The sequence below is a fragment of the Haemorhous mexicanus genome, chromosome 5 (assembly GCF_027477595.1).
Source record: "Haemorhous mexicanus isolate bHaeMex1 chromosome 5, bHaeMex1.pri, whole genome shotgun sequence".
NCBI classification, from domain to species: Eukaryota; Metazoa; Chordata; class Aves; order Passeriformes; family Fringillidae; genus Haemorhous; species Haemorhous mexicanus.
Genome location: NC_082345.1, coordinates 60,390,924 through 60,411,822, shown reverse-complemented (window position 1 = coordinate 60,411,822; position 20,899 = coordinate 60,390,924). Strand labels below are relative to the sequence as shown.

Below are 20,899 nucleotides of genomic sequence, written 5' to 3'. Positions count from 1 at the left end.
CTTCAAAAGCTGCAAATGGAAAAGTGTAATAGGTATCAGGTGTTAGAAAAGGCAATTATGCATTAGCTGTTTTACTCAATTTCTAAAACTGTCTAAAACTATCCATTGGAAATACTTTGTACCTAGACTTATCTCTGAAGCATGATGAATTTTTAAATCTGTAGGGGAAATGCATTTTTTCTCTAATGAATTGCATTTTTAAGCCTATTTTGTTTCATTTAAAAGAGCTTCATTTTGAAGAAACTTTTATTGGTGAAAAAAACCAGAAAAATCACAAGACAAAGTACAGATTTTTATACACATCCAGATAATTCTTCTACAACTCCTTAAAAGTATTTCCAAAATTAGCTAATTCTTATTTTCAGTTCCAAGTGCACTTTTAAACTTAAAAGCTTCCCTCCAAGTAGTTGGCATTGTCTCTTTTCTGGAACCTTACTGATTTGGTGGACCAGATGGTCTGTAGTTTCTGTAGCTGTTAACAAGGTGTTTTACAAACCTCTTGTAGCACACTCTGCTCTTTTATCAGTCAAGGATAGAGGAGAAGGAAAATTAGTAGGAGAAGAATATTTTTCTATTGTCACTCATTATAGCTGGGAAGTTTATTGATTGCATGAATTTTAAATACCTTGTTCTAGGTTAAATAGCAAAAAAATAGGTATTTTATCATTTTATTCTTTATGTAAGAAATTGTACACTTCACTGTACTTGAGCAGAACACTATATTTTTCTAAAGAGTAAACTTCAGCTTTGAAATGACCAACAAAGAATATGAAAAAAGTTGCTATCTTTTTAAAGCACTATAATTAGATTTTGTAAATCATATAGATATCAGCAATTAAATACACCTCAATTTGCCAGATTATGTAGTTTAATTTCATAATTATAATTTTCAAATTTTATTTTAATGAGTTTTACATCGCATTATTTCACAGTCATAACATTGATAATTTAATACCATAATTATTTTTTCAGTCCTTAGTGGTATAGAAAATAAAATCTGAGATTAATTTGATAATATGAGCAAACTTAGTGATGTCTTTTAAAGACCTCATCACAAAATTTTCTCAACTCTTATGTGAAATTATAGAATACTAATTTCTAGGGGGAGTTTTATAAAGGGATGGAATCTGCTGACCCGAACCAGAACAGAAAGCTGCAGATCTGAATACAAAACTGAGCTGTATATGTTATGTTTTTTGAGTAAGTTTTCTTCCTACAGTGACAATATCTAATTCAGTTCAATATAATAAAAGTTATTTTTATTTTTACAATGCTTAATAATTTCCTATATCAAAATTTATACTTCAAAAGCTGCTGCTAGTAGAAGAGTTGACTTAATAACAGAGATGAAGCATATGTTCACACCACAGTGTTGAGCTGGTCAGTACAGCATTTCATACCAGAAATGGAAAACACATTGGGAAAGAATGGATTTAAATATGAGAAATGGAAGCTGCCTCACCTCTGTCCCTGTTACAGATAATAGCAATGAATAGGTTTGGCATAGATTAAATGCAAGCATGTTTGTGATACAAAGAGAGACAGACGTGGCTGACATTTATAGTTAGAAGTAAATGTCAGAAAAATACTCTTGGGGCATATGGTGATCAAAAGTATTATTGTTTGTGTATTGAAAGGATGATCTATTTTTATTTTTTCTAGTCTGAACCAGAGGGTTTTTCTCACTTCCACTTGTACGTCTGCGCTGCCTTCCTTGTCAGGTGGAGGAAAGAGATCCTGGAGGAGAAAGATTTTCAAGTAAGTGAAGAAGATATTTTTCAAGCACAGGGTGCCATTTCTTAGATTTACCTTCCTAACATTACTTTGGGAATGAATTTAAGACGAAACAGGAGCAGCAAGACAGTATCTTACTATTAGTTAGAGTTGCTCCAAAACTGTTAGACCTGAAGTGATGGACTATAAGCAGTAAGAGATGTGTTTTCTTTGTCCACTCTGGAAAAAAAATGCTTTTTTAACTGAGGCAGACTTTGAGAAGATGATTTCTGGGGATGCTGTTACCTTGGTATTTTGCAGAGATTTCTGAAAAGGTAAATTTTGTTAATCTTAAATGCATCACTGAAGAATTTATTTGTAATTTCTCATCTGTATAATATAACATTCTCTAACAAGGTCACGTTCATTCTTTCAAAAAAGCTGGACAAACAGTCTTAAAATATGGAGCCTGTTTTTCAGTAGGAAGTAAAAGGACTTCAGGCCCCTATGTTTCAAAACCTTACATTCTTTTCAGCAAAAAGCATATCAGGATGTTGTATATAAGAAGATTTGAATATGGTAGATAGGCAGATCATTTGCATACATCCATAGAAGTCCAATTTTTTTTTGTGAACTGGTGACAGTTCACTTTCATAGAAATATTTATATTGAATTTTACCCTATGATACACACTGAATGCCTAAAAGGCTTTAAAGTCTCCTTTGAAGGCTGAATGTGAATAGCCTGTGCTGCAAAGCCCCCACCATTGCCTACCCAGGGGAAATGGCCCATTACCAGCTTATTTTCTCTCCAGCTGACTGAACTCTGTGGCCCTCTACAAATGAACCATTGTGCAAATTTGTGTATCACTTCAATCTATTTTATCTTCATGAAAGGATTTATTCAGAGCTGTCATTGCCTGTCTTTGAAATGAATAAATCCCTAAGGGCACAACATAACAGCTTTAATTTCTACTACCTGCTAACACTGTCAGATTTTCTCAATTTATGGTACTTTGTCAAAATCATCTCTAATGTTGGTATCCATACCTCTCGATTACAATTGTTCACTGTTAATCCTCCCTATTAAATTGTTCATGTTGATTTCCCACACCAAAGACCATAATTTTCCTCTCTCTACCAAATCTATTACAACTATGCTTCAAGTAAATTACACCATGGTATAGTACTATGAAGACTGGTTTTGTTCTCCTTACAGACATTCAGATTCGTTTGCTTATTTAATAGTTAAGGTATTTCTGTATGGTTTAATTTCTTTATAGGCCGTGTGAACTAGAATATAAAGTACAGAAATCAGGAATACCCTGGAATGCATTTATCACACTGCTTTGGATTGCTTACAACATGGAAATGCAATTGGTAATTTTGAGGATCTGTAGATCCATGCTAGTTTTATCACCATCATATGTTATCTCTAAAAGCCTTGGCCTTCTTTATTGTGTAACATGACCTTTTAAAATGGCTGAACTAAAGTGTTATCAATTCTCTAAATGATACTTCTGTCCCACAGGCAAGAATAATATCCATTATTCTTCTGCTTTGTTAATAATAGCTGTAGATCAGTGCCTAGTCTTCAAAGTAATAAGCACTTAAACTACATTGGAAAATTGGGGAGTTCAGTATATGCTGTCTGGAGTTCTCTGATTGCACTGAATTCACATTATTGAGAAGTCACAGCTATAGTACATTTTGTACAGAAGGTTTTTCTTCTGTAAACTGTGTCAAGAACCACATGCATTCAGTCATTTCTCTTGCACATAGTGTGGTCTGTATCTGTTTTTCTACATATGACAGCAATAAGGGAAGTCTCTCCTAACTGTCAGTCAGAGGGCCTGGTTCTTTTCTACTAGCTGTGAAAACTCCTGCTCTTCTTTTACATGTCTGTTTGACCTCTTTCAGTAGAAATGCAGACCTCACAGGAATTTTAAGTTGGAATAATTTCCCTAGAACATCAGATGTGGCACTATGCCAGAAGAGACACTGAACAGATTTTGAATGAAAGATCAATTTTAAAGGAATTGGTTATGCAATAATTTTATTCTTATTATTAGATGAAGTATATTATCAGTAATATTACAGACAGGGTGCTGATAGAAAATAGTCTTTGCTCTTCAGATACTTGTTTTCATTCTTTTAAGTGTGTCTGAAACCAAGCAATCAGTAAAAGTATGATTTTTGAAAAGGGAAGGGTAGGGTGGAAGAAATAAATGTTTCAACTCAGACCTCCTAATGTTCAAATGTTCTTGTGTATATATTATATGTGTATATTGTAATGTACATGTATATACCTAAACATGTGTATATATAGACTTGGAACACAGGCATATAAAACTGTGTTGATTTTTTTTTTCATTGTAAGATGATAATCAAGTAATGATGATAGTTGTCCTCTTTTGAATAATTTGAACAAGTTATTGCTCTCACTGCCATTTCTTTGGTTAAGTACAAAATATCAGATGGTTTTATTTTCCTAGGAGTTTAAAGCTGCTTAAATTTTGTCCTACTTATTCAGTGATCTTTCTAGTGAGCTGTAATCCCATTTTGAAATTTGCTATTTATGGCGATGAGCTGTGTGATGCAATGCTATGTAATGAGGACAAAAATTACTCCATTCAGCAATTTTTAAATTCCTCAGAGTCACTTTTTGATACCAGTGAAATTAAACTGACATGTTTACAGGGAGATGTTTTAAATATTTTATGCCCATGTATAATACAAAGATTAATATTATGGAAAAGAGTGAGGATTTTTAAAATTTTCATTACAGGTTGTTATTCTCTTTTGGCTCTCACTTCTAGAGAGTCCTCTTTATCTAGATAGGGTGCCCCATCCCTCTGTTACTCTGTTTATAGTTCAGATTAACAGTTTATACTTCTCATGTAGGGGAGCAGAGAACACAATGGTAGGCAGTAAATGGCAGAAATTTTAATCCTGCCTTAGATTTTCCCTTGTAACCAGTGTGATGTTTTATAGACTCAAACAGGTCATTCTTGGTTTCTGATGTTTCTATTGATAATATGAATATTCTCTGTTAATTGCCTGGTTCCATACTAGTGTCAGACAAAAAAAAAAAAAAAAGAAAAAAGCAGTAAGCTAATATAAATAAAAATACTTTTTAAAATGTGATACACTATGCCTTTTGAATACAAAATGTGCAGTTCATTTATCTTAAGTATCTAAGCTTAAGTAATTAAACGTGCAAGTAATGAAAACCTTTCTACTCATCAGCATGTCTCAGACTTTGCCTTGCTGTTATTCATTTTCCTAACTACAGACATAAATCCAAAATTCTCCTGGATTCTTGAGAGGTGTGGATAGCTGATGCTGTTAAATGATAAAATATTCATGTATGATTTTGAACATATTTTGAAATAAAGTATTAATAGAAAATAAGGCTACTGAGATGGAATGTACAAGATATGTGAAAGATTTTTACAGAAACTAGACTTCAGGGACTAGATTCAACTGTTGAACTAAATATAAGCTAATGGTAATTATAATTAAGTTAGTAATAGTTGAATTCATACTGGCTTATCTGTTAGATTTGTACTTTAAGGAGATTATAATTTTGTTGACATAGCTGAGCTACAAAAATATATTCAGTATGTTTTAATAAGGAATCTCTCTTGCAGATCTTTTCTTATTCGTGATTTTAAGATCTAGGCTTTTCTGTCTGTCTACAAGACATTTTCACCCACACTGTCACCAACTCACGTCTTTATTACTGCATTGTCCTTTTCTTTGTCATTGACAAATGCATTTTTGCTCCAATTATATTCACCCAGACTGCAAAGAAGCTGTAAAGATAATTTTTCAGTCCATCATTTTTTCTTGCTTTCTTGCTCTGCATCTCCCTTAGCTCCCTCTTTTTTAGAGCACCAAGGAAAACTTCGACATTTTCTCTTTTGAGGCCTTTAATGGACTAATACTGACACTCTACATGGCATCTGAGATTCAGCAGTGAGATGCTGACTGCAGTCTATCAGCCCGTGATGACAGCTTCATCACCCACCTGCACTCCCAAGAAAGTAGCAGTGCTATCTCCCACTTTGCCACCTTACTTAAATGGAGCACCTAATGCAGATATTCAGCTACTTTGCTCCAAGCCATGCTAAGTTCTGCGTTTTTGCTATGCCCAGAATAGATTTGACAGGTTGGCTTGAGTCTGTTAGTAGCACTTAGAGTCACATTGATGAGTTTTGTGTTGCTTCTTTTTACTTTTCTGTGAATTTATTGTCTCTTGCTTTACACTTGAGCCATAAAATCTTCAGGATAGTGACTGTGCTTTATTCTTACTTATATAATATTTAAAATAATTATTATTTAATTATTTTTTGAATATAGGAAGTAAGTTTTATTGACTTGTTTACCAAAATGAATGCACACACAATTGCATATCTAATTAGAAGTTAGATAAATGCTGAAAAACAAGATGCTTAGAAGAAAAAAATCATGTCTGCTGCCTATATAAGTAATAGGCTTTATTTTAGAAAGTTTTATATTAATATCTTTCCTAGAAATTATCTACTGTAGAAACATGTCAGATATCAGAAATGTAACTTCATACTATATTTTTACACTCAACCCCAGTAATGTAGATTTCATTAGTCTTTTGTGATCTTTACATAGATTATGATGTAAATTTTTAAATTTTACTTTTTCTGCTGAAAGTATAGGAGTGCTTACTTCATATCATATGAGGTGTAGCTAATAAATCTATTTTAATTTAGCTTCCTGGTATGTACTGTGCTAAAAAATTAATTTCCATTGCTCCTGAAGTAAAAAGACATGTTTTTCAATTAAAGAAAAAATAAAAAATTATTTTTCTGAAAGGATTAATTTTTTGAACAGAAGAATGTTTGCCCTCCTTCTCTCTAAGCTCTATGATTAGATGAATTTGTTCCCTCATTCTTCTGCGTATCATCTTTTCAGGGGATGTTCCAAAACTTGTAAAGAATTAAAAACTGTGAACATGGAAATCTTTCTAACTGTAAAGAGCCTGACTACTACCCCTGCTGTGATTTAATTCCCTGCTGAGAGCACTTTTGGAAGATTTTCAATATATTGTAATGTGTTTCAAGAAACTGGAAGCTCTGCTGTTTCAGACTTTGAAAGTCATAGCTGGCAACCTGACGTGAGATCACTTCTTAATCTCTGAGTACTGGTAGCAGACAGCTGGGATTTAACACTCTTGAATCATTTATGTTCAGAAGAGCCAATTTGCAATAATAACATTGCTGACTTCAGTTTTGCACGCAGAGCTTAATGAACAGAGAATGATGTGAGTGGTAATAGTTTAACTGCTCTGTTATCAGCCCTACTCAACTTTGTCAAGAGCTTCTGCATATTTTGATTGTTATGAATATCTTGACTTGGTCTCCACATGTGAGTGTATTGTAAATTAAACAGAACGGTGCAAAGATGTTTTAATATCCAGTTACATCTTAGAAGTACAGGTTTTGTCCCACAGAAATTATTATTGCAAAATTTTAATATTGAACTGAAATGTAACAGATAGACTGTAGGTCATCTTTCTTTTAACACTGATACTTATCTAGTACTAGGAGGAAAACTTGCCCTTTGTCTGGAAAGCTGCTGGAAGATTCTGACCAGTTTAAATGGTACACTAAAAAAGCTTAAGAAGCATGATAAAGGAAATAAAATTGTAACTCTACCCTTACTTATCTCTTGCTGTATGGCTTTCCATTTTCTTTTGATTATCCTGTAGGCCTATTTTTCCTAAGTTATTCATTGTTTTTCCCCAAAGTTTGGCTTCAATTGTGCAAAGAGGAGAATGAAAATTGTTTAAAAACAAACAAACAAACAAACAAACAAACCCCAGTGTTGATTTATATCTTATATAGCTATCAATGTGTGCATTTTCATTCCTAAATTCACCTCTTTTTCTTTGTTTTGCTTGAGTTTCTGGGCCAAGAGCCTATAGGAATAATATATTACTCACGCCTGGCATGTTAAAAATAATATGCAATATACTACCAGTATTACAGGTAGACTTTGTAATATCTGAATTTGAAATCTGCCTCTGTTTCTGTTGCCCTCCTTCCATCTAGCTCTCTCCCAGAAGTCCTCCTTCCTCCTCAAGATATTTGGAACAGTGGCACATAGTAAAATTACTAGCTGTAGTACAGTGGTTTTGAATTACAAGTAGCTTAAATATATGTATTTGCTACTGAAACTCAAAAGTTATTCTGTGATATGGTGTAGTCTAATATTATCAGATAAATCATAGCAGTCAGTGAGACTAAGCCCTGCTCTGCAAAGCAATTGAGGAAGAACAGTAGTCCTTGAACACCTAATCACTACAGCCATGGCTTGGAAATCTGTCCAGTTTTTGGGTTTTTTTGCACTGAAATAAGTTGGTCAAAACAGGAAGAAATTTTCAAAATCCCTGCTGGAGACTAGTTCCACAAGGCCAGCAGACTGTATAGGTAGAAATTTTATTTGGGATGCAGCATGGTAAGTGGACAGCTGAAACCATGCTTATAAAAAACAGGACAAGGATCTTCAGCTTTTGATATTGATATAAGTAGAATAATATTTTAAAAATTTTTAAAGATCTTAATACTTTATAAATATTTCTAACTGTAATCTTTGTTACAAAGTGTTGAAATTTAGTAACTTAATTTTTACCTCACCTGTTTTAAGTGTAATTCCAAGGCACGTGGCTTTTACAAAGTCACTTATTTCTCAGGAGTTTAACAAATCTGAAAATCAAGGTACTGGGAGATAGTAAAAAGTGCCTTCTTCCCTAGCCCACCAGCTGAGAGCATCTGAAAGGGGATGAGGTACTACAGTGTAAAAGCTGCAGTGGCTCTTTCTAGAGGAAATGTGTAAGATGTAAGAGGAGTACAGAGAATTGTTTTGAAGTGATGGCCAGCTACTTTTTCTTAAAAGTAGATGGGGAGCATGCTTGAAGAGCCAAGGTCTTAAGAACTTATGTCTCTTACCAGAGCAGTTTGGAGATATGTTTTGACTCATTGGAGATATGTTTTGACTCATTGCACACAAGTGTCAGTTTGTAATACTTTCACATTTGCTTACTATTAAAAAAAAAATACCAAAAGGGATATAGTAACTTATAGTCCTGAATTGTCTGTATTTTCTTCTATGTAAATGTTCACACCATTTGAAAAATTGCATTTCCTCAGTTTTTTCCCTTCAGTTAGTTTAAAATTAAGTTGTTATTTGAATAGTTTGCTTTTCTGATAGTCAGGGGATGTGTTGCAATTTTATGTGGTGCATCAAATTAAAAAGTTCAAATGTGAGCACTGAAAGTGCAGATTTGTGCTTGGATTTCATGTGTGACATAGTGCAATTCATTAACTTCTAACCCTTCTTTCATACAGAGCAAAACAACAGATGTAGTGTATTTGATAGCTCAGTTCATTACACCATATATTAGTACGAGAGAGTTCTTACTCTAGTGCTTGTCTGTGTTCTTCAAAAAACCCCTAAGCAACTATATGACAAAGTGAGCAGTTATTTCTATTTTCTAAATCAGTTATGTGTGATATTAGCTAATGTCTTCCTTATTTTTCAGATAATAATTTTCAAAGCAATGAAGATGTTAACCAGCTGCATAGTTCAGTACAAATATTCTATGAAGATATGATTCGTGTTTCAGAGACCAGTTAGATTGAAAATGTGTTACATTATTTACTTTGGCTTAAGGTTTAGCAAAATAAAGTAAATCCTCTAACTCAGATCTAAATTAGAAATAAAGTCACTTATAAATTACATTTGTAGTCAGTGGAAAGACATGTATGAATTAGTCACTTTTGATCTCACCCTATCCTGTGCAAATATTTATGTCACTGTATTATTTATGAAGGAATATGGCATTGACAGAAATTAGAATTCATCTGTTAAATCCTACATTTAATGGTCTGAATATTAAATACTCTGTGAAGATTTGCTTGAGGATGTGAATGTCTCTTTGCAAGCCCAAATGTTGTTTCCTGTACTGAGTTTTACCAGAGGTTTTGCCAGTAAAGAAGAGGGATGGAAGCTCTGAAGCATCCAGGAGCAAATCCAGTAGAGACTGCTTGATAGAGGGAAAGACATATTGAACATAATTTCTCTAAAATTTGCTGTTGTGTGGAGAAAAACTGTAGGACATAGTGTCTGTACTATTCATATTTCTTGGGAGATCCCTTTACATTCTGTGTATTTTCATGGAAACGGTATCTGTTTCTTTAGCAGGCATTCCTTCTTCAGACAGAGCTACCTGACTCAGAGACACCTGAGCCCTTGCCTTTGTGTACACCCCTATTCTTATTATTTGAATTTAAGGAATTTATTATTATGGATTTGGGATCTTACTTTTTACTGTCACTGAGTGAGCTCTAGAATTAATTTTTATTTTACTTTATAGTTATTCTGTAAAATCATACTATTGTGTTCTGTATATTCTTGACAATAATTGTTTTAATGTATTTTATTGATTGGGTTCAAACCTTTCCATTACTACCCATTTTGCATAGTGACTAATTAGCAGAGCAACCTAAAAAGAGTCTTGCCAACATATCACTTGGTCCCTGACTATCTGCCAGGGTCTTCAGAATCAGAGTTCCTTGAAGAAGGAAATGTAAAGGATTAAAACAAATAGAAGACATGGAGATTTTCCTGGATTTTCCTGACTTCAGAGATCATTGCAGTAACCATGTCATAGTAATAATTTCTGTCTCGAACTCTGGGTACCGTAAAAGCTCTAGGATCTCTGGAAAGCTGAATACATAGTGTCTTCAAAGTTCTGCAGTTTACCAAAATCTTTATTTCATTTTGCTCCCTGAAAATTGCATATTTTGAATGTGATTAGATTAATCCCATTAACCTTATAATGTAATTGGTCAGCTTTTCCTGTTTTCCCCAGGAATTAATTCCTAATTTTTAATGGAAATTGCTTAGTGAAATTTGTGCTAGATTAGGTGCTTTTTTCTTTATTGTTTTTGTTAATGCTGTTTTTAATTGTAGGAAAATGTTAATGTGGCTTTATGTCCCTTATTCGATTGTTTTTCTTGAAGGTTGTCCCTGCAGAATTAACTGCCACCTAATAAATAGGCCCAGATGTAGCAACAAGAATGAACAGCAAATGCAACTTTTAGAGTGAATGAGACTGGCCTGGACAGAATGTAGCACAATCATTGCTATTTTAAAGGAGGTTTCTTTATGAACAGTGTTACAGAAGCCAGTGTTTGGATTCAGATATTCTGATGGGGTCATAAAGCATTCATGCATAAGATATTTAAAGATGGATGACAACTTTTTCCTAAGCTGAAGAGCAGCACTTGGAGTTTCACATTTGCCAGCCTGCATTAAAATACATGAAGAAAATAAATATCAGGTGAAATTAATTCTAGTGATTAAGAACCATTACAGGTTTCAGATACAGTCACGCAGAACCATATTTCAATGATTATAGAACTATACAGCCGTGTTTTTCCAAATGAAAGATTTAGCTGTTAATTACACGAGAACAGCTTATTTACATTGAGACTTTAACACGAGTTTTTATTTTTCTTTGATCCTAAGAGTCCTTGTTTAGCTGTGTGTGTTCTTTGTAACTTCAGGAATACTGTGGTTTGGATTTTCTACTGTGGATTTTACTGTGCAAGTACTTGAACAGTACTTGGACCTTGCAAGATCAGAAAATGATTTTACAATACAGTGTATAATTGGATTGGATCTTTTTTTTTTGGTCGTTTTTTTTTTTTTTTTAACAGACCTGTAATGTAGTCTTACAACTGATGGCACCCATATGGTTTTTATGTTTCTTCACATTATCAGATCATTGCATAGGGTGAGGATAGGTTTTTTTAGGAAAAAAAAACCCAAAACAAACCCAAACAAACTGCCCAAAACCTTAGTACCATTTTTTTTTTCTGTAATACAGGGGAACTGTGAACAGTTTTGTTATATTCAACTGAAGAAAATAGAGGTCAAAAAGCTGTAGCAAATCTCTACTGTTCAGAAGGACATTTATCATTAATTCTTCTAATGTGCAAAGAGCACAATGAATTCAAATTTATGAAAATGTAATAGGATCCTAGAATTCATAAATCTGTAGGTTAAAATGAAGTTGGTGGGAAACTTTTTTCTCCTCCAACTCTTTAAAAGACAATTACATATGAAGAGGGAAGATACCTGTTTAGGGACAGGGGACTCTTGACAGTCTCTAACAGATCTGGCCTTTTTTCAGTAAGTTTATATAAATAACTTTTTCTAAATTTGTATGTCTTTGGCTCAATTTTCTAATAACTTTTAGATTAAGTAATTGTGATTGTGCATGCCATAATTGAAACAGGATTCTATTTTGCCTATTTGAGAAAAAAGAATATGATTACAAGTATTTACACAGAATAACGGGCAATGAATATTGCTGGGCTAATAACCCTTTGGGAAGGATGCAAGAATACAGATTGATTTTTGTTCTCTTATCCATAAAGTAGTTTCTTGATACCCCTCTAGGTCTTTGGATGGCTTTAAGTGAACCAGAATAATAATTTGATTTTGGCTTCAGTTGAGTTATTTGACAAATTGAATTCACCATTTTTAGTAAGTGCTGCTGTTGAAGAGTTAAATTGATCACAGAGCAAAAAAAAAAGGCATAGCATTTTAAATATTTTGAGTAAGCTCTCAGGGATCCAGAGGCATGCTGCTGCTACATGAATACAATCATACCTCTTTTCAAAGCGTGCTCACTTGGGCACATTGAGAATCAATAGAATATAAGATCTGTAAATAGGCTTCGAAACAAAAAGTGTTTTGCAAATATGCAGAGCAATTCAAATATAATTTGCAGAGCATTTTACCAAGATGCAAAGGTTTCAGTCTTTCTGTTTTATAGTTAAGACTTACACGAATCATTGTTAATACTGCATAAAATCCTGACAGAAAATCATATGGAAAAGCTGAGCTGAGGCTTTTGCATCCATATTCTGGTGTTTTTAAAAAGTGCTGTTTTGTTCTGGACATGCTTTTCTTAGCCAGTCTTAGGTACCAAAACCAGAGAAGGCCTTCTACCAATAGAAAATAAAATTGCCACTAGAAATTTTCAGTCTGGTGAAACCTCAAAGGTATTGGATGTTCCTTTATGTTAAAAAAACAAGCAAATGAGGAAAGAAAGAAGCCCCCACAAGCCCAGCCAAAACCATCCAAACCAGAAGAAGTTTTCTATGCTAGCTGGTAAAAAACCAACTGTGTTTTTTCATGGGTTCATTTATATACATTCCAGCTATGATTTGTGCATTGGAACAGCACATAATGTGTAACTTTCCATGATGTTTGAATTTTCAACTGGTAGAATAGTACACTTCTGGGCACTGGAGGGGATTTTTGTTTCTTCTAAATTCCACTGGATGTTCTTGTCAGTCCAGATTTCATTTTTGCTCCATTACAGTCATGCTGTATCTCGAATGGTTTCATCATAATTACTTATTCTTTCTCAGAAGAAACATTGGGTTAGTCTTAATTGCAGAATTATCATGTTTTAACTTCAGTAAAGTTGCCTGTCTTAACAATTTGAGCCTTAGGATAAAAATATCTACATAATAGTGGATATTGTTGTAGAAAAGCAATGCCAGACTGTCAAGTGTGTCAACAAATTATACTGAAGGTAATTCAGCAAAAATTGCTGTGGTGAAGATCAACAGAATTAAGAAAGTTGACTAAAACAAAATGATTAATGCTGGAAACATAAAATTGGAAGGTGGTTTAGCATGTATTTTATATAATGCCCATTTCTACAATCTTAGTGGAGAGAGAATTAGAAACAGAATAAATCTAGGTTTTATTTACAGAAAGATGAAAATATCTAAAAATATTTTGAGTAATTAAATGAATATCATTAAATTGAAAAAAATATTCCAATTTATTTCAGAGCAACCAAAGTTTAGGTATTCGGCAAAAGAAACTAGCAAAATTATACTCCAGTGGAATGATTGAACTTATTTGAAGATTTGATCAAAGAAATTAGAAATTAGAAGGGGAATTTTTTATTGGAGGTTGCAGGTGATCTATAGACAGTATTTCTATAATGCTTTCCAAATCTGACTTTTCAGATAAAATCTTGTTAGTAAGCCAAGGGGTTTTCTTGCTGTTTGGGTTCCCAGGAATTTTGTTCAAGTTATTTCTTAAAGTTGGCAAATAGAATTGGTGAAGATGCACTATAAGAAACCCTAGAAAAATCCAAATCACAGTATTCCTGAAGATACAAAGCACACACACAGCTAAAGAAAGACTCTTTGGATCAAAGAAAAATAAAAACTTTTGTTAAAGCCTCAATGTAAATAAGCTGTTCTCATTTAATTAAATAGCTAAATCTTTTATTTGGCAAGACATGGCTGTATGTTTGTATAATCATTGAATAGGGTTCTATGTGACTGTATCTGTAACTGGGAATGGTTTTTAATCACTAGAATTAATTTCACCTGATATTCAGACTATGTATTTTAATGCAGGTAAGCAGCTGATGTTTCCTCTTGATGTGTAGTTCATCATCTGCTCTGGCTCTGACCATAATGAAGCCTCCCATCATGAAGTAGTGTGGTAACAGAATAAATATAATGTAGTAACAGCATGACTTAACTGCATGAATCAGCAGTGGACTGTTGGGGCTCTCCAAATCTGTGCTGCAATTTTGCTATCTCAACACAGCATTAGAAAATAAATGGGGTAGCTTTAGGCTTGGAATAGTTCCAGTCACCATGAGTAGTCTGACTTTGTGCTTTGCTGGGGCTGCAAGGATGCTATTTCATACTGCAGTCCTGTTTCAGTCTTGCTGAGTGTGTTATCATTTCCCTTGTGGCAACATGATCACTCACCAATAAGCAATACACTCTAGGTCATGAATGTGGAACTTCAATGAAATAATTTGCCATTTTATTACCTTTATTTATGTTTATTTTTCAGAAAGAAATTACAATTACTTTGGATATTTTTAGCTATATGGATAGTTTTGGATATTTATTTTTGCCTCCATGTAGATTTTGAATACTCAATCAGTTTTTGTTAATATATCTACACAGGTATCAGAGCTCTTCCAGTTGATTTACCAGTAGACTATCCAAAGCTTTTCCTAATTTTCAGGAAGACTGTAAATAGGGAAACTCCAACATATCAGAGGATAATACTGTGATGAGACTGGTTTTATAGTGACCACAGTATGTCCAGCTAACAATAGTAATGACTTATTAATATTGACTGCAAAAAGAACTAGATGTTCATTTTTCTGTATGGATTTTTATGGAAATCTTGTAACATGTAAGTGCTTCCTGTATGTGTGGCAGTTTTTGTTTATCTATCTCAGAAGGCACAATGGGAAGAAAATACTTTGATCAGGAAGATAATAAAGACATAGTTTTGATTTCAAGTATTAAATTCTGTCGTCTTTACTTATTATCTCTCTAATAATTATTATTTATTAGTATTAGCCAGTTTTCTTGCTATCAGTTAATCAGTTAATTTTTTCATTAAAAAATGAAACACTTTTTCCCCCGTGTCATTCTTAACAGCTTCAGTTCTCTCTTTAATTCTGAAAAGTGAATCCACATTGGTGGATGCAAAAGTGCAATAGAATAATTTAATGTGGTCTACTTCATTCTGTACACTTAAGTAGCATTTAACAGTATCAACAAAAATATAATACAATGTCCTAAATACTTTTTTTTGTTAATCATCTACAAGAGGAGGCTTTTTTAGTGGGAGTCAGTATGAGGCTGTTCAGCATTTTCACTAACAAAATAGCTGATAATAGAAATCTGCAGATGACACAGATTTACCATTCTGACAAAGTGAGAAGAGCAGAGCAGTTACATAAACAAATCTTGAATCACTTGTTCAGTTGAACTCTTCAGGTGAGCTGTATTTTGATATAGTCAAGTGAAAAAAAATTGCAAATATAGTAAATTAGAATAGGTCATACCTCTAGAGTGTGAGACTGTACCCTATGACATGTAGCTTCAAAAGGGTGGGTGATGCCTACATCTCCTAATGAGCTCCCAGAATGATGCTGTGGCACATGGGAGTGATTGGATCCTTGAATTAATGAACCTAAGACCTTGTTTTGCCTTTTGGTGGTTTTCTTTCTTTGTCAATATTCCATCCAGTTCTGATGTCTTAGGTCAAAGACATAGAGAGGGCTCAGAGAGCATGACTGAAGTATTTGACATACTTAATTTGTCAAAAAGAAAACCAATAGGTGAATTGATTCATATATGAGAAAATTTATATGGAAAAAAACCTGAGACATTAACTGATAATGAATTTCTGTAGCTCTTAAAGATTTCAAATTGGTGTTTTTCCCAAAATTTAAAAAAAAAAACCCTAAGCATATGTTTAGGTTTAGTTCCTGTTATCCACACAGGAGGTCAGACCAGGATAAGTGATGATCTTCTCTGGCAGCATCATCTATGACTCCTGGAACCAGCCCCAAATTTATGTTGTGTACCTGCCACGTAATACTCCCACTGACATACATGGTTGCTAGTGTGTGGCGGTACAAAAAGCATCTGAAGCTCTCACAGTTGTTGAAACAGTTAGATAATGAACTGGCCTTAAAATATAATTTTGAATTGTCAGTCACCATTTCTAAAACATGTATAATGTTTTTGTCTACAAATAGCCTTCTAAGCATTTTGGACTCCAGTAATTTTTAGTTATCCTTACCAACTGAGAGCACACAGTGTAAGAACCACATTGCAGTGGTAAATATGTCTAAAACTGTGATTCTCTGTAAAGCCTAGTTGCAGAGGAAAAGCACTACTTTGGACAAAAACAGGTTCAATAATTGTTGAGTAATCACTGTTTTTTCCTTATTGTTTTTATTTTTTGTCACTGTATCCAATAACATTACTGAACTCTAGAAGCAAGTTGATAAAGTTCTGCCTCTAAGTTGTGTCCTTCCTTGTCCTGGAAGGCTACATGAAGTAAAAAGAAATAGATGTATATTTTCTGTTCAGACTGTTCAGACCTCTATGCCTCTAAGGATGCTGGGACTAAACTCTTTAGGGATTGAGCAGTGTGGTTTGGAGGCTGGGATACAGAACTGGGGTCCCCTTCATCTGCACATGTTGGCAAGAGTTGTGTTTGGTCCAGTTCCTGCTACATGAAAGGAAAGATGTGATGCTAGGTGTGTATAATCTGAAGGGATTTCCAGTAAGCTTTGCTTTATGGCTTCTACTTCAGAGTGCTTCTGTTACTGTCCAAGTTTTAAATCAAATCTTCCACAGAATGAAAACCTGATTTTACTGTCCTGTAAGTTTCTAGAAAAAGCACTTTCTGATGCCTGTACCCTATATTTCTCTCACCAATCAATTTTTTAAAATTTATTTTCAGTAAATATCACAAAGGGATCGCTGCATTTTCTCCATTTCAATATAAAAAGGGTTTTTCTTGAACAAAGGAAGGACTCCTGTTCATCCTGAGCAATTTAAGTGACCTGCTAAACTAAATGCACTGGCAGGACTTCCATTTAGTTAGTAATTCACAGCTGTCACTGGAGACATCTCTCTACAAAGAAAACTGTTTTCTTTCTATGTTTATTTGTTCAGCAGAACCTGCTGCATAACAATGTCAATTATTGGCCTTATCAGTGTGTAACCCTGGAGAAGACTAAAATCACAGGAGCCTGTACGCTTGACAACCAAACTCAATCAAAACTACTGATAAGAGAACAAAGAGAAACCAGAAGTTTTTGGAGTATGAGCTTAGTAATAGGATGAAGTGACATATGCCTTTCTTTGAGACAAGAAGATGGAGGAGGATTAATTTTCTTTCTTTCAATTTTCTGTTCTCTCCTATGGTTTCCTAAATGCTAGTGCATGTAGATTTTGCTGTCTTACAACAAAATTGTCTCTTTGCTACTACAAGACAGTAAAAATGAGAAGAATTGAAATGCTTATAGTTTTGTCATCCTCATAAACAAATCAGAATTAGATTTTTTCCAGAAATGTCATTATGGCAGATTTACTGTTACTATCATAGCCTCCTGGTTAGATCTTTCAGCTGCTTTAAAGAGTAAAACCTTTGCACAACTTGTTTGCTCTCTGTAGTGTTTTTTGCATTAGACATCCCTTTTCAAATATACAAAGAGCTCTCATTTATCCCATCTTAATTTGTTTTCTTCACAGTAGCATTTGCTTGGTGTTAGCTGAATGAATAGCAATGGCTCCATCCAGTCCTCAGCAGCTGAGTCACTAAAGCTTCGTGTTAATTTTTTTCCTTGCAATTCTCACCCTTCTTGCTTAGTTTCAGACGCTGATCCCCATAGGTCAGCAGGTTAAAAAGGGGCATCTGAAATCCTTAATAGCTGTTGTTCTCTACCCCATCCTTTCTTAAATATTGCCACCTCTGAGAAATGATGGCAGAGCACGGCACAGAAGTGCTATGGCAGTGCCAGCTCGCAGGCAAGGCTGTTAAAGCAACCCGAAATTGCCAGCAGCAATATTCCTCTGAAAGTTATATTTCGTGTAGTTGACATCTTTATTCTCTTCTGTGAGAAAAGGTCACATCTTCCGAGCTGTGCTATGGTGTCCTTTCTAGGAGATTATTGTGATAAATGCAGGAATTCCTCCTCTCATCTGCCTGCTAAAGAAGCAGAAACAGACGAGAGATGCGTTACCTTCGGTGACCAGCCCATCAAACACGTTCTTCTACAGAGTGCATCACTGACATGTTTATCCATTAGAGCTGTTAGTATGGTTTTTTGCCAGACCCTGAAACGCTTTTTGGTCATGTTTATTTATTTAAACAAAATGACATTTTATTCACAAGGTATGGTTTTGTAAAAGAAATAATGTTGTCACAAATCCAGTTATCCAGAGAAAATGAATTTAGGTATAATGTTGTCCTTAAAACCTATTTGGTTTATGTGTGGTTTTGATTCTTTGGATAACCATTTCAGATAGATTTTTTCGAGGCTTTTCTTTGAATCTCTGAAGGCTACAACCTTCTTCTTAGTGTAATTGGAATTTTTATGAAACCAAGTGGGTGTAAGAACCCAACACCTGGGAGAAGTACAGCAAAATATTACTCATATTCAGTTTATGTAAATCTAGTTGTCATATGCTGAAATAACTATTATGAAAACAGCATTTTTCTCTCCATTTTGATTCTCTCTGGTTTTAGTAATATTTCTCCTTACATAGAGGGAAATTAACGACCTCAACCTATTTGATCTTTGATGACCATTCTAGAGCTTCTGTGCTATTGGTGGTTTTCAGAGTGTTCATTGGCCAAACTGCTCTTTGGGTATTGATACCATGACAGAGGCCACTGCTTTCAGTGGGCAGCTTCTTTTAAAGTTTGAGTGTAAGCTTGTTTATTTCCTTATGTTTATGGACCAGGATTACCAAGAAGAGGTAGTCATGGCCTCAGAGCTTTTACTACTTTCATCTTTGAAATCTTAAAAATGAGCAGTCTGAAAAGATTAAGCTAGCCCATTGTCACCCACTGTACTGAAAAGACATTATTCAGTTCTCTCATGTTTGTCTGGAGGCTGTTCTTTTGTAGATAAATAAAGATATGTACTGGTTTTGCATTGGAGCCCTTCATTCAGCTTTTGGTTGACAAACACATATTTTTGATGAAACTTGAGGCATTTATCATCTTATATAGAAATTTAATCTCAAATTCTGGCTGGCCAAGGTTGGTTTGTAGATATCTATTTTTATCAATATAGTGATGTGTAAGAAAGGCAGTTAAATATTATATAAAGAAAGTGTGATAGTATTTTAATTGTCTTAGAAGTCCAGGGCCTTAGGATATTTGTATGTACCTTGGGGCTTCCAAGTACTCCATTTAGAGTTATTATTTTTCCGTGGTTCCAGTAATATATACTTTGTTTTTAAAATTTGCATTTCTCTGGCACTTGAATGAGAATTATTTATTTGGGTTTCATGTAATTTCTTTAGTTATGTTTAACAACAGTAGACTGGGAAATGAAGAACTGACCTTAGCAGAGTGTTAGAAGAATGTTGTTTGTTTAACCTTCTGAAGCAAACCTTGATAGAGAATATGATCATCTTCTAGAATGCCTTTGGATTGCTTTATAAAGGGGGTAAAGATTTAAGTCATAATGTAACTTTGGTGAAAGATCAAAAGTATATAAATTATTTCACTTTGATTTATAAACCATTAGATAAAGTGAAGCATCTTGTCTGTGAAATATCAGGACATAAGGAGCAGCATATATTTTTCTAACAAAGCTTGATAAATTTATGTTATTGTGTGGTACAGGAAGAATCATCCTGGTTTGTTTGGGGGCTTTTCTTGCCCCCAAACGAACTGAAGGTGTCTTGAGCACAGTCTCAGTTATTAATCCTGTTTCTCATATGGTATTTATTGGTTTAGGATATTTTAATTATTTAGCTTATAGTACAACTGGATTACATTGTGTGAATTTGAATTGATTCTTCAGTCTATTGCCTGTGGATGCACTTTTGGACTTTCTCTCTGATTGAAGCATTCATATATTTTTTTTTCTTAAGGCATCAAGGAATGATAGAAATTTGTGGGGATGTTTTTGTGATTTGTACATTGGGAAAACCTGTGCAGCTTGGGTGATCCCTTGTCTTGTGTTCTTGTGCCTGCGTGCTATGCTCACCAGGGAAGCTTAATTGATTTCTTAATTTGAACAGTGGCATTTTCCTCAGAGCTGAAGGGATTTTCAGATTACTTCTTATTGATTTTTGTGAGTCTTCTCAAGTTAACTGGGAAATTTTCAGTTATCAGATGGGGCAAATTGTTTCCTTTAAAAGTGATATCTTCATGAAGGTCTTTTCCACTGCCAATTCATTGGTTCTCTGTACTGCTGATCTTAAGTCTCTTAGAGGTGCACAAATGCTTTATGGGCTTTGTCATGGCAAGTAGGGAATGATTGTTATTCAGAACAAAACACCAAAATGTGGCTTCATTTGGTGGTGATTGAGCAATGAAATGGAACTGGCCTTTCAGCCCTATGTCCCCTAGGATACTGACAATATTCCGTTTGAGCTGTGCTTAGGACTGCTTGTTTTACTTATAAGAATATACTAGTTTAAGTAGGCTCTGCACTGTGACATATTTATTGGATGTAAAAGTTATATATCTCAGGCAATACTACTTAAGTTCTAGAAAACAGGTAATTTTGCGTCAGTAATCCTTAATAT

The 20,899-nt window shown here is 34.2% G+C and overlaps 1 protein-coding gene across 2 annotated transcripts in view; it reads left to right on the top strand.

Moving 5' to 3' along the window:
- Positions 1 to 20,899, top strand: part of TBC1D22A (TBC1 domain family member 22A) — a 140,596-nt gene that overhangs the window by 107,016 nt on the left and 12,681 nt on the right. For both annotated transcript variants that reach the window (XM_059847286.1, XM_059847287.1), the window contains exon 12: positions 1,663 to 1,758. In XM_059847286.1, coding sequence (XP_059703269.1) covers positions 1,663 to 1,758 — 96 coding nt within the window. The remainder of the gene's footprint in view (positions 1 to 1,662; positions 1,759 to 20,899) is intronic.